Source organism: Rhagoletis pomonella, unplaced genomic scaffold (genome assembly GCF_013731165.1).
Source record: "Rhagoletis pomonella isolate Grant_MI unplaced genomic scaffold, Rhpom_1.0 Rhpom_scaffold_00002, whole genome shotgun sequence".
NCBI classification, from domain to species: domain Eukaryota; kingdom Metazoa; phylum Arthropoda; class Insecta; order Diptera; family Tephritidae; genus Rhagoletis; species Rhagoletis pomonella.
Window position 1 is genome coordinate 17,487,496 of NW_023458556.1, and position 16,762 is coordinate 17,504,257.

A 16,762-nucleotide genomic window follows, 5' to 3' on the forward strand; every position below is an offset into this window, starting at 1 on the left:
CACATTTCAGATTTTTGCGTGGAAGAGTAGCATATTTCAGATTTTCGTGTAGAATAGTAGCGAATTCAAGCTCGGAACACTTTGACGACTGCAACTTCACGACGTAACGGCAGCGACATCATTTTGTCGACAAATGTCGCCTTGAAGCCAGCTTCTTAAACATTTTGAAGACCTCAGCGACATAGCAAACAGCGGATTTTAAACTTTGACATTTTGGTATATTTATTTCACAAATTGTGTATTTTTATGTAAGTAAATAAGAAAAACATGAACAATCAAGAATATGTGATTAATTTTGCGACAATTTAATTTGCAGCACTACATCTACTCATTGTCGCCGGCAAAATTAGAAATAGATTTAATTTGGCGACGTCGACAATTGCAGTCCTGCAGCCAAGATGTCGTGCTGTCGTCAAAATAATTGTGTCCGTAAGAACGTGTGTATTTAAAATTTGACAGATGCTGCTTGTCGCTTGCTGTCGTCAAAGTGTTCCGAGCTTGAGGCTGCTGGCTGCCCTTTCATTCATACATACATACATATGCATGTATGTACATAGCATACATAGCATACATGTATACATACATACATTTCTATGTTATTTCATATGTACTAAGTAAGTACGAAGCCCTTGCGCCCAACACTCTTTACCAGCTAGCAATTGAATGGATTTGCTGCCAGATAAATTGTAGTTGAGGCGCGGGTTAACTGCTATTAGCGATTTCTCTTAGTCACAATGCCATATATACGTATTACACTTCTGCCAAGATACCATTCAAACTCCAACTCCTCTTTTTTATTAAGCGGTGTTTTTGCTTTTCTTGTTTGTAATGCATATACGACTAACTGCTCGTTCGCCAACGCTGGGATGGCGCGTTAAAATGTCAGTCTGTTGGGGATTCTAATAAAAATGTATGTGCTAGTTATAGTCGCCACCAAATCAGCTAATGAATGGCAAGCGAACAAACACTGGCAGATTGTCACAAATCCGACAAAAAGACATTTCAACATGTTCGATGCACTTCATTAGCAAATTTTTGTGCTAAATGTTGATATATTCGAAAGTTTATGTGCGTGGCGCACAATTCAATTTTGAAGGCTACAGTTTTCGTATAAATATATATACATACATATGTGTATGTACGTACAATAGGGTGCAACACTCTACACTACAAAAAAATCGGTACTGGAAAATCGACATACCTTGAAAGATGAGAAGAGGTTATTTATATTTAACCCAACTACTTTAAAAAACTAATTCCGGTGGATTTTGTATGTTTTTTTCGAAGAACATAATTTTTGACAAAATTTTTTAAGGTAAAGGAGTAATTGTGGTTCAATGGCAGCGTGAAAGGGTATTACATTAGCTTACAAAACCATTTTGTTTCATATTAAAATATGCGCAAAAGTGATAAGAACATATAAAGAAACTGAATTAGATGGCATGGACTTGGACAATATGTGGTTTCTACAGACCTCTCAACGGACTTAACAGTCTCTGCAATATACGATCCCATAATTGGTTGCTCCGAAGACCAGGTAATAGTCAATTCATATAACACTACATTTGCCCAGAGCTGACATAAGTTCAAGCTTATTTTAGCGCAGCTTTGTTGTCATTGCTAGTTAACTACCTTCGGTATAGCAAAAACTTCTGACTGGAAAGTCGTTGCCATTGTATCCATGGGCGTAGCCAGGTAGTGGCAGGGGGGTGCTTGAGCCCCTCCCCCCCCTAACTTTCAAATAAAATAGTACCCTTAAATGCCAGCTTAATAGGGTCGAGCCCCCAAATTACATTCTGGCTACGCCGATGATTGTATCAAAAGCCGAAAAGCAGCTTAGCTAGCTACCCTCGAGATGCCATACGGTGTAGTTCAATTTTTTGACAAAGAGCCGTCCTAAGCAAATGTCTGAGTCTTTCCATTTTTCTTTGTAGGGAAGCCAACAGCGTAGTTTCTTCCAAAAGAGACTCCCGGTGTCACAGTGCTGTTAAGACGAAGTTAATTGCTTTCCTGGCAAAATTCGGCTGTGGCGTCGCGTGAAGACTACTGCCTCTGGTTCTGAGATCGCAGTTTCGAGTGCGGTTGGAGGTAGTTAGAGTAAGGTAAGGTAGTTAGAGTAACCTAAATACTCAAATACCATAAAATATAAATGTATTCTTTTAGTGCAATTTAAAAAATTACAATAAAAAAATAAATAAAAAATCATCCAACCTTACATCTCTGGATTAGCACTCCAAAGCTTTGCTCTGTCGGCTATTGCGACTGTTTGAGTGGCGCGAGCAACATGACATACTTATTCCTTTAACGGAAGTTAATTTTTCCTAAGAAGAAAGAAAATAGTACTGAAAAGTAAGGAATTGTGTTTTCCGTAAACTGGCTTAAATCTTACTCATATTAAGGCCGCCATGTCTTTGGAGCCATTTCAAGGTAATATTTCCTTAGAATAATATACTTTTTTCCTAGCATCAAGGAATGTTTTTCTGAGTGTACACCTTTCCTTTCTCGGAAAAAATGTATGTTTAAGGTTAAAAACTAATTTTTTGGTAAAGAAGCTGTCTTGCGATGGTTGAAAGCAAAATTATCCGAAAACCATCTTGGGTCAATCTAGGTCAGAAGCCTTTGTATCTTTTCACAGATTTCCCTGAGATATTTTCCCATTCAACACTGCCCTAGCAGACCTCATTGGATTTATTTGAGTTGGTGAGAATATTACTTGGCTCATCCGACTATTCTACGTTCGGACGCAAAACGGACTGTATTTCAATGTTAAAGTAAGCTGTAAAGCAAATAAATGCATTTTTATGGTATAAGGCTCCAGAGAGATGGAGAGATTTCTTGTTTAAATAACTAAGAATTGTTATACAATAATTGCAATGGTGTCATCAAAATATTTTCATACGTATACATACAACTATTTAATCCAATTTTGTAAAGGGGGAATCTTAAGATTTACATAAAAACTCGCTGGAGAGTTTCACACATCATAAAAATAAATGAAAACTCCTTTAATATCTGAGAATTTGTTTAAGCAGCTGTTTTCACACAAACAACGAAACAAATAAGAAATTAAAAACCAGAATCGTTAGCGGCAAACGGGTGAGAAAAAGTCCTTTGGGATGCAATAAAGCATTAAACAACAACAAATGCAAAGAGCGAACTACACTCACCGACTCCTATCAAAACCATCAACACGAGAAAACAATAATGATTGTAGGAGCAACGCCAACAACAACAAAAAAACAATAACAAAAACATTGAAACTGCCAATAACAACAATGATGATATACTTATAGAAGTTTGTGGGATGTATGCACATATTTGTGCACATATTTGTGTGTGTGCATGTCAGATTGTTTGAGGGCGGCTGCGTGAATGAGTGAATCGACTTGGTAACATGCGGCTGCAGCAAACAATAAAAATCAAATAAACACTTTGCGCCCCTACATACATACTTATGTATTTACTTGTGCACATTAGGGTGGTCCAAAAATGCATGTGAAAAAGTAAAGTCGGAATTTTAATGCCGCTACCCCCTTGGATTGTTCCATAGTGAAAAATATATACCCCTATTTTTTATTTTAAAATCAAAAAATATTTGGGTAGTGCTCGAAGCGATAAAAGTTTTGCATATATTTTATATGGGGGAAAAAACAACTTTTCTTAGAAATGGTACAGAATTTCTGAAAATCAATATTTTTTTTTTTTTTTGGAAAACTGTGGTTCTCTTCAGGAGACTTCCATTAATAATACCCAATTGTTTATTAAAATATTTTTTGATACTAAAGATTTTTTATTGGTCCCCGCATTGCATTTTCAGAGGTTTTGGCCGTTTTTGGCGGACCTATAAAATATTTATTAATACTATAAAAAAAATGGTTAAAAGACTCCTGAAGAGAACCAAAGTTTTCCGATCGTTAAATATTAGGGCAATTCATATAAACACGTAAATGCCTCGCAAGCACGAAAACCTTGTAAAATTACTTAATCTTGTATGGAAACCTGGTTTGTTTACGAGCTTTATACGGTTACGAAGCATTTACGCGTTTAGATGAATACCCTGCATGATTATAAAGAATTTTACACCATTTCTACGAAAAGTTGTTTTTTCCCCATATAAAGACATGAAAAACTTTGAGCGCTTTGAGCAGTCCCTTAGTATTTTTCTAATTTCAAAATAAAAAATAGGAGTATATTTTTTTGGTATAGAACAATCCCAGGGGGTGGCGGCATTAAAATTCCGACTTTACTGTTTTGGATCACTCTAATGCACATCCATACATAACGAACAACAAACCACATCAATATGGGCGGTAGCAACTGCAACTTCAGCTAGAAGAGTTGTAATAACAACAACTTGAGTGTCATAACAAGAAGCAGTGAAATGACATTCGACGGCGGCTGTGCGTATGCATACAAACATATGCATGTAGATATGTATGTATGTTTGCATGCATGAATGTGCATTACCGTCGTCACGGCGCTGAAGCATATGGTTGCATATTTGTTTGGTATTTGTTTACTCCGAGGCAGCAGCCCTCGCAGAAAAACCTGACAAACTTAATTTTCTCGGCGAAGTTTAACGCTTTTGTGTGGGCACAAAAATTCTCCTTTTCACTTTACTGCACTCGTGCACTCGTTGTCTTCAGAAAACAATTAAATGACTAAAGGTTTAACTCAGAAAAGCGAGGATGAGTTAAGTTATTAAACTTAAACGAATTGAGAAACCGCTAGCGTATAGAAAGCCTTTCAGGCATATGATGACAGAGATGGGCACGGCACTTATTATTCCAACCCGATCCCGACTCCGCCCATTCCGACAATCAAAATTTTGAGGTCCCGAACACGACCATTCTGAATTTTTCAGATATCTATCACTTAATTAAATTTATATAAATATTTTGGCGCTTACACTTTTTCCTTAGTGTTTGGCCGAGTTTCTACTCCAATTTGTGGTGTGCATGTCCAGATGTTATAACACAAAAAGAGGGACCTACAATTTCACGTCGCCTCCGAATAGCAACGTCGTTTAGCTTAAAAGGTACAAAATTGCTTACTGGAAAATCTCCTGCTTTGTAACTAAAACGCGACATATTTTTTATATCTTTTAAGGTCTTTGGACGGACTTGGAATTGACAGGATACATTCCAGTTTGTCGATAAATTGATGCATTTTGATAATTCAGTGAATTTTAAAAACATTAAAAACATTAAACCAAATTCGATAACTCGACTACTTTCGATAAATGTTGTTAACAAAATTCGATAACTCGACTAATTTCGATAAATATCGTTAACTGTGCGTTTAGATGGCTCGATAACTCCGTTAACTTTTATATACTATCCATATTTTTCGAAAGCTGTCGACAAATTTCGATAACTCGTTACACCCTGGTAACACAATAAAATTTGCTAAGCAGAGATAACTCGACAAATTTGTATGTATAACCTTGAAATTTTGATAACTTTGTAAATTCAAATTGTATTTTGTAAAATTCAAAAATTTCGATTTGATAAATCGGCAAATTTTAGTAAATCAATAAATATCGATAACTCGATAAGTTTAAATAGCTCGTTGCATTACGATAACTCGATAAATTGCGTTAAATCTATATATGTATAATTATAATTCAATAAATATCGATGACTTGATAAATTTCATTAACTGGACAAATGTCGATAATCCCACAAATTTTTATAGCTCGGTAGCTATCCATATATTTCGACAACTAATTTTCTGTGTCCATAAATTTCGACAACTCAATAAACATTGATCAATTTGAATATTTCGATACGCTGCGATAACTCAATAAACATGGATAACTCGATAAATTTCGATAACTATAAACTCCCATGATTGTTTATGACTGAATTTATTTCGATCTTATCGGAAAATTTTAATAAATGTTCTTACCCTTTCAGTTACCCTAATCCTTATGTATTTATCATTGTTTTCTTTTTCATCTTAGTCTTCAATTTTGCCTTAATTTTTTTGCCTAAATGGTTATTATTTATTTCCTCATCATCACATTTATCTTCATTACAAAGTTTAATTCGAAATACAACTATACATTAAATATGAATTTGGCCGTAATTTTCAACCAATTTTGAAACCATAAAAACTCTCCTCTTCTACAGAAAAATCGGATTTGAACAGTGTTATTGAGCTTTATGCCACGATTTTGTTAAGGAAAAATGGAAAAGCAAAGATGTGTACATAAGTGGTAGAAGTTATAGCTGCCATTTCGATTTTCGTTAGCTTCTCTCCATCGTTTCCATATACAAGTACATGCATATGTACATATGTATGTACAGTGCCGGACAAATATATTGGCACAATGAGTTTTTCGCATTCTTAATTATTTTCGAGGATTTTTATAAAAATGTAGTTCATTCTACACCAAAAAAAAACTAAAAATAAAGTCTCTAAACTTTTGTGCAAAACTCAGAAAAATTCAATAAATTTAAAACTTTCTATTAAAATCAACGCAATTTTCTAGCGACTTCAAACTTGCCCTTTGTCATACTAAAATTGAATGGGTTATAAAACTGCATACTTAGAATTTTTCTAAAAAATCTGAATAGAAAGTTGCAAATTTGTATGCAAATTTATTGCATTTTCTTGTGTTTTGCACAAATGAATGTAGAATGGTGTAGAATGAACTAAATTTTTATAAACAATTATCGAAAATAAATTAGAATAAAAAAATTATATTGCGAATAATTCACTGTGCCAATTAATTTTGTCCGGCACTGTGCAAAAATATTTCAAGAATTCAAATTTATATATATACCCAGCGATGATGAAGACGACAACGTCATTTAAACGATAATTGAAACGGCAACGCCAACGGGAAAAGGCCAGATTATCATTTACTCAGTATAGGACTTAGTTACACCCACGGCGACGACAATGAAAATGCCACGCACGCAGCTCCCAACTTCACATCGAAAAAAGGAAAATCGTCAAAAGCTGCACCGATTATGATTTGCCCGTAAATACTCGCTTGGAACGAAGGAAAAAGTTATGACGTTGTTGATGATGATGATGACGAGGCTGTTGGTGGCGCTGTGGATAGGGTGGCTGAAGCGGAGAATTCCACAATTTCAACATTCGCTAAAAATAACGTCAATTCTACTTGCAGCCAACAGTTGAATGTGCCGTAATAATTATGTACGTATGTATGTATGTATGTAGATGTAGGCACACAAATGCATACCTACATGTACATATACATATGTACGTGTATATAGGTTGATATGTATTTGGATATAAAAATACATACATATATAAATGTAAACATATAATGGCATGCTGGATTTATAATTTGTTGGATTAATTTGCGTTGCAATGCATCGTCGCACATAACAGCAGTGATGCCTTTCCCTCTACGGATGCACCAATAGTCTAGTCGGGTGCGTTTAAATTTGAAAAAAAAGTATACATTTGTTTTTCGAATAACACGAATTTCAAATGTTACAACTTCAACAAAAGCGCATTAGGCCGTACCACCCTAAAAGCAAAACAAAAAGGCGAACCTAGGGGCGACCGCTATTTTGGTAACACCTGCATAAAATCGGCAATAAAAAACATGTTTTTAATTACATTTACTGGAATAATCTAAATACTTCCTCAGCAAAAGATTAATGATTTTGGGCGAACTTTAATTTACTAACATTAGGGTGGCACGTTAGGATGATAAGAACTGAGATATGGCGGGTAAGTACTTGAACGGGGTGGGGTATATGAGGTTAATAAATATTGTCGCAAAAAAATGTCTTCTCGAGATAAGAACATCGATATACATAGATGCCGAAGATATGACGAAAAATTTAGTTTTTTATTGTTTTGCAAAAATACTTGAGATTCCAAGGTGGACGGCGCACTTTTTTTCTGGTATGATCTAATGTACATACATACATACATCGTATATATGTATGTATTTTCTTTCTGACGCGCCTACTATGCACTTTTGGGAGCATAAAAATCTCAACAGCTAGACAACAAGAAAACATCCCAGCCATTCTTCGCGACATTGCCAACTCAACAACACCTCACCGCTTCTTCTTGCTCTATTATAGCGCCTCGGATGTCGATTTAATGTTCTACTCTTTGTTTTTGTTTTGCTTTTATGTTCCTTGCAACAAATTTGAATTGTGGACACGTGTTAATTAACACGAACGCAGACGATGATGGCGACGACTGCGTCTGCATTGCAACAGCGCCACGAACACCGACCGAACGATCGCACGCGACAGCGACGTTGGGTGACACGATTGTGCATTGAACCCGCGAAATGCATTGAAATGCATCAGCGTCCAGAGAGAGTGTAATGAGACCAATTGTGGCATCCCCAATGTCATAAATGGTGAAATGTGCCGTTGCGCTAGTATGTATGTATGTATGTATATGTATCACTACTCACTACTAAATGACATGGCATAATTAGTTGAATTTTAATTGCAAATCGAATTTTAATTATTTGCAACAGATTATGTCGGTTTCGAATGAGCGAATAATTAATGCAATGACGATGAAATACAGGTGTATGCATGTACGTATTTACATACTTACACACATAATTTGAATATAAGTTTGTATGTTCAAATGCAATATGTGGTACTAAGTATTAATCCAATAAAAATGTATATATGTAAGTATTCAAGATATTGAGAAAAGTTGTATATAAATTTTAAATATCTGTCGCCAACTACTGACGTTCCAACACCATCATAAGTTTTGTCTTCCCTACGAAGGAAGTGCCGAATTAAGTAAGATTGCTTTTGGCGATAGCTTGAGGCGCTTTTTTGCGCGCAGCCCTCGAAACAACATAGGCAGGGTTGGCCATTGAATACCAGGTTAAGCAAAGAGATGATCTTTGAGTAGAAAATTCATCCTCTACAATCAAATCGTTTTTCTAGTGGAAGGAAGCTAATCAACTTCACCTAGACCCGAAACAGTTTTTTTTGATAGCGCTGGATTCGTATCTCAGAACACTCTCAAACAACACTCTTTAACAAACAAAAAACTCTCTATCAATAACAGAAAATCATTTTTAACAACTTTTTTACTGAATATTAAAGATTAAGTACCATTAAGTAATTAAGAATAATATATAATGAATCGTAGTATTTTAGGGCCTATTTTTAATTCATTATACGAGAAACGAAATATTAGTGATTTCTGAGCTACGAGGTTTTGCCAAAGAACCGTCGATATGCGGTTGGAAAGACAAGAAACAAATCAGTAACTAAATTTGAGACTAAACATTTCTCAAGTCAAAACAAGTAAACATTTGTCAAGTCAAAAGTCAGTAAAATTGTGTGGTGAAAATAATTAGAGACAGTCAGTTGACAATATAGGTGGATAGGTAGGTAAGTAGGTGTACATAGCTGTCACAGCTACTCATGGACACACATATGCCCCGAGTGGAAGGCCTGTGGTGATACGATAACTAAGGGTTTTCATGCCCCTTGCTGAACTAGTTTGCATCATTGACCAAACTCGCCAGGCACCTAAGATTTAAATCTCGCAAATTGTCAAGGTCACTAAAGAAAAGAGATCCCAAAAAGCGTAATCTGCTCCTCAATAATGCCAGACACAGTCGGTTAGCAGTGCGCGCTATAATACTGCAGGGTCTGGGTTTGACCCCATCAAAAATGCAATGACGAACCTCTTAAGAGGAGCTTTCATGTGATAAAGGGCATACCACTTCGTTCTTTGCCCGGAATAATCTGCCTGGTCGAACCGCCCTCCTCCCCCTTCGCAAATTCTTTTGCCATACAGTTACCCTCAATACTCCTATGACCGACCGGGAACCCAAATGAGATTTAGACTTTTGAGCTAGCGATCTCTTGTGGAGATCGGCGGCTTTCCAGTACAATTTTTTACTTATCTGTGAAGGAACCCGCAGCTTTGATTGCTGCCTAGCTGCCACTAAATATGAATACCTCTTTACCTTTTAAATCAGTTCTTAGTTCGTTTATAGCATCCATTATAGCAAGGACCTCGGCGTGGAAAACACTACAGTAGTCCGGTAACCGATATGAATGGATCAGGGCAGGGCTGTGAGACAATATCCAATCCCTTGTACTTTTGTGAGTAGATCAAGGTAGGCCATCATACTATAATTGCATAAAGAAGAATCCAGCTCAGGTTTCTGTCGAGAATGACGCCTAAGAATTTCGCTTTATTCATAAAGCTTAATAGTCGCCCGTTTAGTTCCGGCGTTGTCAGTAGCGGTGTCTCGTATCTTCACGTACAGAGTATAAGTTCACATTCTCCGAATTGACGCGGAGGCCCAAACGCGTGGACCCTTTTGATACATTGCGAATTGCCCTCTGCATCAAGGCGCACAGAGTTAGCGGGAACTTGCTTCACGACTTCGTCTCTCGCAGGAGAGATTCCACATCTTGAAGCCGACTTCTCACCAACGTTTGCCATGATCACACTGCACAAGAGTATTTGCCTTATAAACTCCACCAGAGAATCTTTAGTTTAACTTCAACTCATACTTTCATGTCTTCTTTCATTCTATCTCGTCAATGATGAAGATTATACACAATCCCCGTAGAAATAAAATAAAACACATGACCGAATAGAATTTCTTGGAAAGCAGAGTTTTACAACCATCTATGAGTTTCCCACAATTATTCCATAAAATTTATTTTATTCACTTTGAATGGGCGGCAATCGCCGATACCGACATAGCCTAATGGTACCATCTATGACATCTAAAAAAAAAAAGAAAACATTTACCAGATACAAATCGAAAGCGTAGGCGGCAAACCATTTGCAATTAAGCTACTGACTGGCAACATCAATGCTCGGCTCCATGTATTGCCAGCGGGGGACGGGCAGAGAGTCAGAAAGAGAAGAGCTAACGAAGTGCTCGCCTAATATGCCAGCCAGCACACAGGGTTATTGGGGGAAAATCGAATATTAGCGCATTCGAACGGAACAGTAAAGAACGATGTGATCACTTCAATCTGACTTCAATGTTTAAATTTCCAGCAGAATAATTGACAAGAAATAAAAGCTAAAAAAAAAAATTAAAATAGTTCGAAAATACAACGCAGTTACGTAAGTACCTAAGTGCTGCGAGGCCCACATAAAAACATGTATGAATGTATGTATGTAGTTACATAAGGGTGCATCACTCTCCATACAAAAAATAAAATCGACAATATTTTTTCTTATACAAATTTGATATATTTTAAGAATTCCGCAAAAATATTTCGGAAAAATATTAAGATTTACATGAGCTAGATCTATATGAAAATATCTCCAAAAGTCAAGTTTTTTATAAATGAAATTAGTTTTTAAAAATATTTTTATTTTATTTTTAAATATTCTAAAAAATCAGCTAATTAATGAAGGAATTTAAGGAGCTTAAAAGGTCTGCATACAAATGTTTAACATTTTTTTTAACGGAATCAAAACAGTGAAATTTTTCATGTATTTTCGATTCCATCCAGCACACGTAAATCTAAATATTTTTAAAATATTTTAGCGGAGGTCTTAAAATATTATAAATTTTAAATTCCGATGGAAAAACCGCATTTTTTTTTTTGACAATGCACCCTAATGTGCACATATTTTTCACATACATTTATTCTGTATGGACACACATTTGTATGTACATATCAAATCACAATTCAAGCGGAAAATACTATAGAACTGGATAAGTAAGCGATCGATTTAATTTCTGCTATATGTATGTATAAACAACTCAGAGTGACAGCGCCAATTTATCTCACTCAAACTTTGAAGTATCGCATGCGATAAAAATGTTTGAAACTCCCAAGTGTGGCTGCTGAATAAGTGACTATTTATTAAGAGTGTAGATGTAGAATGGTAGCAGTTATGGAAGGTGGCCACCGCATTCGCTTAGCAGCAAAGGCCAGATGTCACTTGTTTACATTTTTAGCTCAATAATGACAACTGTGAACTCAAAAAAAAAAAAAACAAAAACAACACAGCAATGACAAGGGTAAGTGTTCAAACGTACAGACATACATACATACATATGTATGTAGAGGAAAGTGCCACATAATTTGAAAGTGCAACAAAAATGCATTTCAATTACATAGCCACAGATGTGTGTATGTATGTATGTAAACACATATGCCACTCGATACTAAATATGATTTTTTGGGGGCGTCAGTGAAATTTTAGCTGCTCGCAGTCTAATCAAAACAAATAAACGAAAGTCGTTGAAAGGTGTGCGATGTATTAGAGTGGAGTGTGATTTATGATTACATACATTCTACACTCAATATTGACAAAGGGTTTTGAGTTGCACACTTATGTACTTACATACATATGTACTTATATGTATGTGTGTATATGTTTGAACAAACATTCATATGTACATACTTAAATAAATTTTACCGCATGTTATGCATATTAGGTCAATGTTCGTTTGGTTTTGGGCATTGAATTACCTACTAAATTTCACTTTGAGGGGAGTTTCGTTTTTACTTCTAAGGGCGCTAGAGCGTGCATTGCTTTACGACCAGGTTCAGTGCACTTTAAAGAGAGGCAGTTGCGCGTTTGCCATTTTTAGCAACATAATAAAATATTTGACATTGAAAGAAATGTTCACCGACAGCATTAACTTATACTAGCTTATGCTCGCGAATTTCACCCCACGTTTTAGTATAAACTAATGTATGTATGTAGTATGTATGTATATGCAAATAAAGTTGAACATGCTATAATATTGAGTCATATGAAAAGTGTCTGCGGATTTTTTTCACTAAGTGATGTTTTATTTTTTATTAAAAATTTTCAGTTTATATTAAAATATCAATACTGTTGTTTCATTTCGCTGTCGGCAGTTGTTCTTAACTATATCAAATAAAAGGTATTTTTATGCTATTTCCAGTGTTGCCATTTTGGTGGTTTTGCAGCTAGATTTAGCTCTTTATTTTTCTATTTAGCTCAGAAAATCGCTCTTTTTTAGCACTTTTCAAATTTATCCAGCACTTTTTTAGCTCCATAAAGTTTTAGTTGTATTTGGTATATATGTATAAGCCAAAACTTAAGCATTGATAAAATGGAAAATTTCAAAATGCAGTGCATCCACCAGAAAAACTCTTGGAACTAGGTTAAAGAATTCAAAAATTAATTAAAAGAAAATCCTTTTTCTGATAGCGCAGATTTTGTTTTACCTTACTAATTTTACCTTTAAGGAGAGCTGGAAGTAAAACTTTCCAAAAAAATTTTGCGAAAAAAATTATTCAATGCAAATATCTTAAATTACAGACTTTAACAGTTTGTAAAGTATTTTTAGTTCACTGTTATAAGTGCCATAGCAACGAATGCGAAATATATGCACGTTATTTTGGTTTTAAAAGATTTTTTCAGCACTTAAACTTATAAAATTCGCTGTTTTTATTAAAATTGTCGAAAATGTAAAAACAACCTTACGTCAATAAATGCTCAACCTTAACAAAAGTATTTTGCTCTTCATTTTAGCTACTATTAGTATTATTTAGCTCCTTTCAGCTCTTTTTTCGGCTGTTTTAGCTCCAAACGAAATTTTTCTCTGGCAACACTGGCTCTTTCTAGTAAATATGTATATTTCCATTAAAAACTCAGTTTACTGGAATCCTGAAGAGCTTTTGATTGCCTAATTATTTTAAATGATTCTTTAAATAAAAAAATCGACAGGTATGTTATTACACACTATGATTGTTCGCAAAAAAATAAAAATAAAAAAATAGATATTTAAAAAAAAAACAATCTACGGAAATTTTTACAGCTGCATATTGTTGGTTATGCTAAAATTTCATGGGCTAAAAAACTGCATATCCAAAAATGTTACAGAAGTTCACAGTAAAAATCTCGAAATCTCGACAGTTTTTAGAATTTTTTCTAAATGTTATATTTAGTTCGAATCTTTGATTTGTGTTTGCTTAAAGCGGAGCCAATATTACTATGCAAACAAAAAAAAACAAGCAAATTTTTAATTGAAAAACATTGTGAATATAAAAAAACACAAAGGATTTTTTGAGTTACTGTATTTGTCTATAATTACACCAGTTTTTTTCAAGTGATGCAGTTTCGTTGAGGCCTTTACTTTCATCGGTTTCGCTTTTGGTTGAAGAAACCCGAAAAGATGCCATTAATATGATCTCAAATATCTACTATATCATTAGTTAAATAAAAAATTCCTTAATAAAAAAATTAAATTTTGATTGAAATAGAACAAAACTATAATTTTTACTAAAATAATAAAAAAAAAGGTTTTTAATAGATATTTTCCAGACTTGGTAAGTTTTTTTCAAGTGGATGGTAACTACTTTTTTTGGTCAGTGCCAACCCTGCACAAAGCCTTTAATTGTGCATCGAGAAGCTTGCGAGTGTAACGAAGTTTTCGATAAATGATAATCTCGTGAGAAAGCAATCTATTGTTTATTATAAATTACTTATTTTAAGTTTTTAAAGGATTTTCTTTTTATTAACTCAATTTGGCCCAATTTTCACACTTTCTTTATAGTGGAATGTTGAGCACAAAAAGTTTCACACCTCCTAGTCCGACCGATATCCAAAAATGTGTTTTCCTAATAAAGCACGCCCCTCGGCAGAAAATGATAAACCTCGGGGTGAATTTCTGCCTGAAATAGCCCCTATAAAAAATCATTTGTGAGGCGCAAAAATATTTAAATTCACAGTAGGTATCATGAAGGTTAATTTAGTACAATGTATAGCCGGAGACAACTTGGTCCTTTCTTGTTTTATCTAGGAGCTATATTTTTTTATGCGATAACAAAGGAATTGTTTATATCTTTTGGAGGGAAAAATCTGTTGAACAGTGTAATTCGATACCAGGTCTTTCTCGCAAGCAAGCATTACATTACTTAACCATGTACTTAACAATGAAAATTATAATTTTTTTTTAAGTCAACAGTTGCAACTTACCCGAAACAATTGGCGTTAGCGGTATGCCGCCACTACCACCATTGCCGCCATCTAATTTATCCTCGTTTTTCAGTGTTGCCGATTTGCCGGGCACGCAGCTAATCGGTTTTTTCGCCTTCCAAAGTTTCATATTAAACACAAATATTTTTCGCAAATCCAATCGAGGAAAAAATCGCCACTCACTGCGCTACAAACATTGCACTGCCAGCAACACTGCACATAAATAAACTTTAAATTTTGTTTCGAAAACGTGCTTTTTTGTTAAAATACCATTCCAAAATTGATTTGAAATTTCACAGTTGTGCGAACATGTAGAGGGGGAAATCTAAAAACCAACAAAAACAAAATAAAAAAAAATCGAGTAAATACGCACTGCACAAGCAGATATTATATTTTGTTTTTTTTTTTTTATTTTTTTTCCGCGCGCCTCAAAGACGCCAAGTTGTGTAGTCGTTGACAAAACGTTGAAGAAATCGAAATTTTTTTTAAGGCCTAAAGTACTTTTCTTGCTGTTCGTTCGTCTATGTACTTTACACGGCTTTTCACCAGATTTTCCCCTTGGCTCGTGCGTATGCGACTGAGTGTACGAAAACTATTTTTAAACTTAAACGGCGGAAAGTCTGCTAGTCAGTTGGTTCAGTTCGTTGGGTGAATGGGCGCTTGGGCGGGCGGATGACCGTCGGCGATGACTGCCCCGCGCGCGCGGCACGAACGTGGCGGTAAGGCGCGCGCACGCAGACCTCGAAATCAAAATCACTCCAATACTTAGCACAACAACACAAACTACTTTTATAGTTTATATATACATGTGTATCTATATATGTATGTGAGAATGTTAAATAAATGTAGTGGAGAATTGCGTAGTCAAAAAAAAAAACAATTATAGACCAAAATAAAGCAACAATGTGGGCAGCAGGAGCCGCCGCAGAGTTGAAAGTGAAAAAAACGGAAAATTGTATGCGCTACGCTCAGCGCACAGTTTCCTCAAAACGCGAAAACACTCTGCAACAGCAGACACTTCACGAATATTTACTTTGTATTTTGCATATACTCTTGCACATATGCGCACATATTTCTATGTATGTATTTCACCCATTTAAACTACTTTAGATGGCGCAAAAAATTCGAATATTGCCAAGTTTTGAGGTAATTTCAAAATACGCACACTCATACCAGCGCACGCTGTGTCAATTTTTGAAAAATGCCTGCTGCAAAATTTCATTTTTGTTTAACAAAATGCACACATCCACCACATGTATTTGTTTTTTTTTTCGATGTACTTTAAATATTTTTAGTAGATCCAACTCATTGCACCGCACTACTTCAAATTGCCCATAACAACTAACGCGCTGAATAAGGAAAAATTTTTGGGAAAATTAACGCAACCGCAAAACGCGACCGTTCACCACGAGGAGCAACTTTCGAATGAATCAGTGCAGCGGCGCTTTGCCTTGTGTTGCCCACAGCGACGCACCAGTCAGCGCGCAGCGCACGCACCCACCACCCGCTCGCTTGGCGAAGCGCGCGCGCTCTCTTGCCGCCGCGCGGCATTTTTCCAACTGTTGCTGCAGTAGGCTTGTACGCGCCGGTGTTGCCCCAATTAATTTTTAATTTGTTACTAAATCATCCGAAAAAATCAACAAACTTAGTTTATGTGCAGAAGAATTCATATATACATACATATATCCGACGGTAGTGCTACAGCTTTACGCTTCCTCCGAATGGCGAACGGTTTGTTTGTGAGAGCTACTGTCGGCCGAGGTTTCACCGAATTCGATATTGGTTTTAATATTATTCAGTTCAGGCACGGCTAATGGATTTAACCGAGTAGTGAAAA

The 16,762-nt window shown here is 35.6% G+C and overlaps 1 protein-coding gene across 1 annotated transcript in view; it reads right to left on the reverse strand.

Moving 5' to 3' along the window:
• Window positions 1–16,334, reverse strand: part of LOC118733172 (glutamate receptor-interacting protein 1) — a 179,760-nt gene extending 163,426 nt beyond the window's left edge. Inside the window, exons 1-2 of the mRNA XM_036462452.1 lie at window positions 16,206–16,334; window positions 14,926–15,250 (exon numbers count right to left, since the gene is read on the reverse strand). Of these exons, the coding sequence (XP_036318345.1) occupies window positions 14,926–15,055 (130 nt within the window). The 5' untranslated portion in view covers window positions 15,056–15,250; window positions 16,206–16,334. The remainder of the gene's footprint in view (window positions 1–14,925; window positions 15,251–16,205) is intronic.
• Window positions 16,335–16,762: the final 428 nt, after the last annotated feature.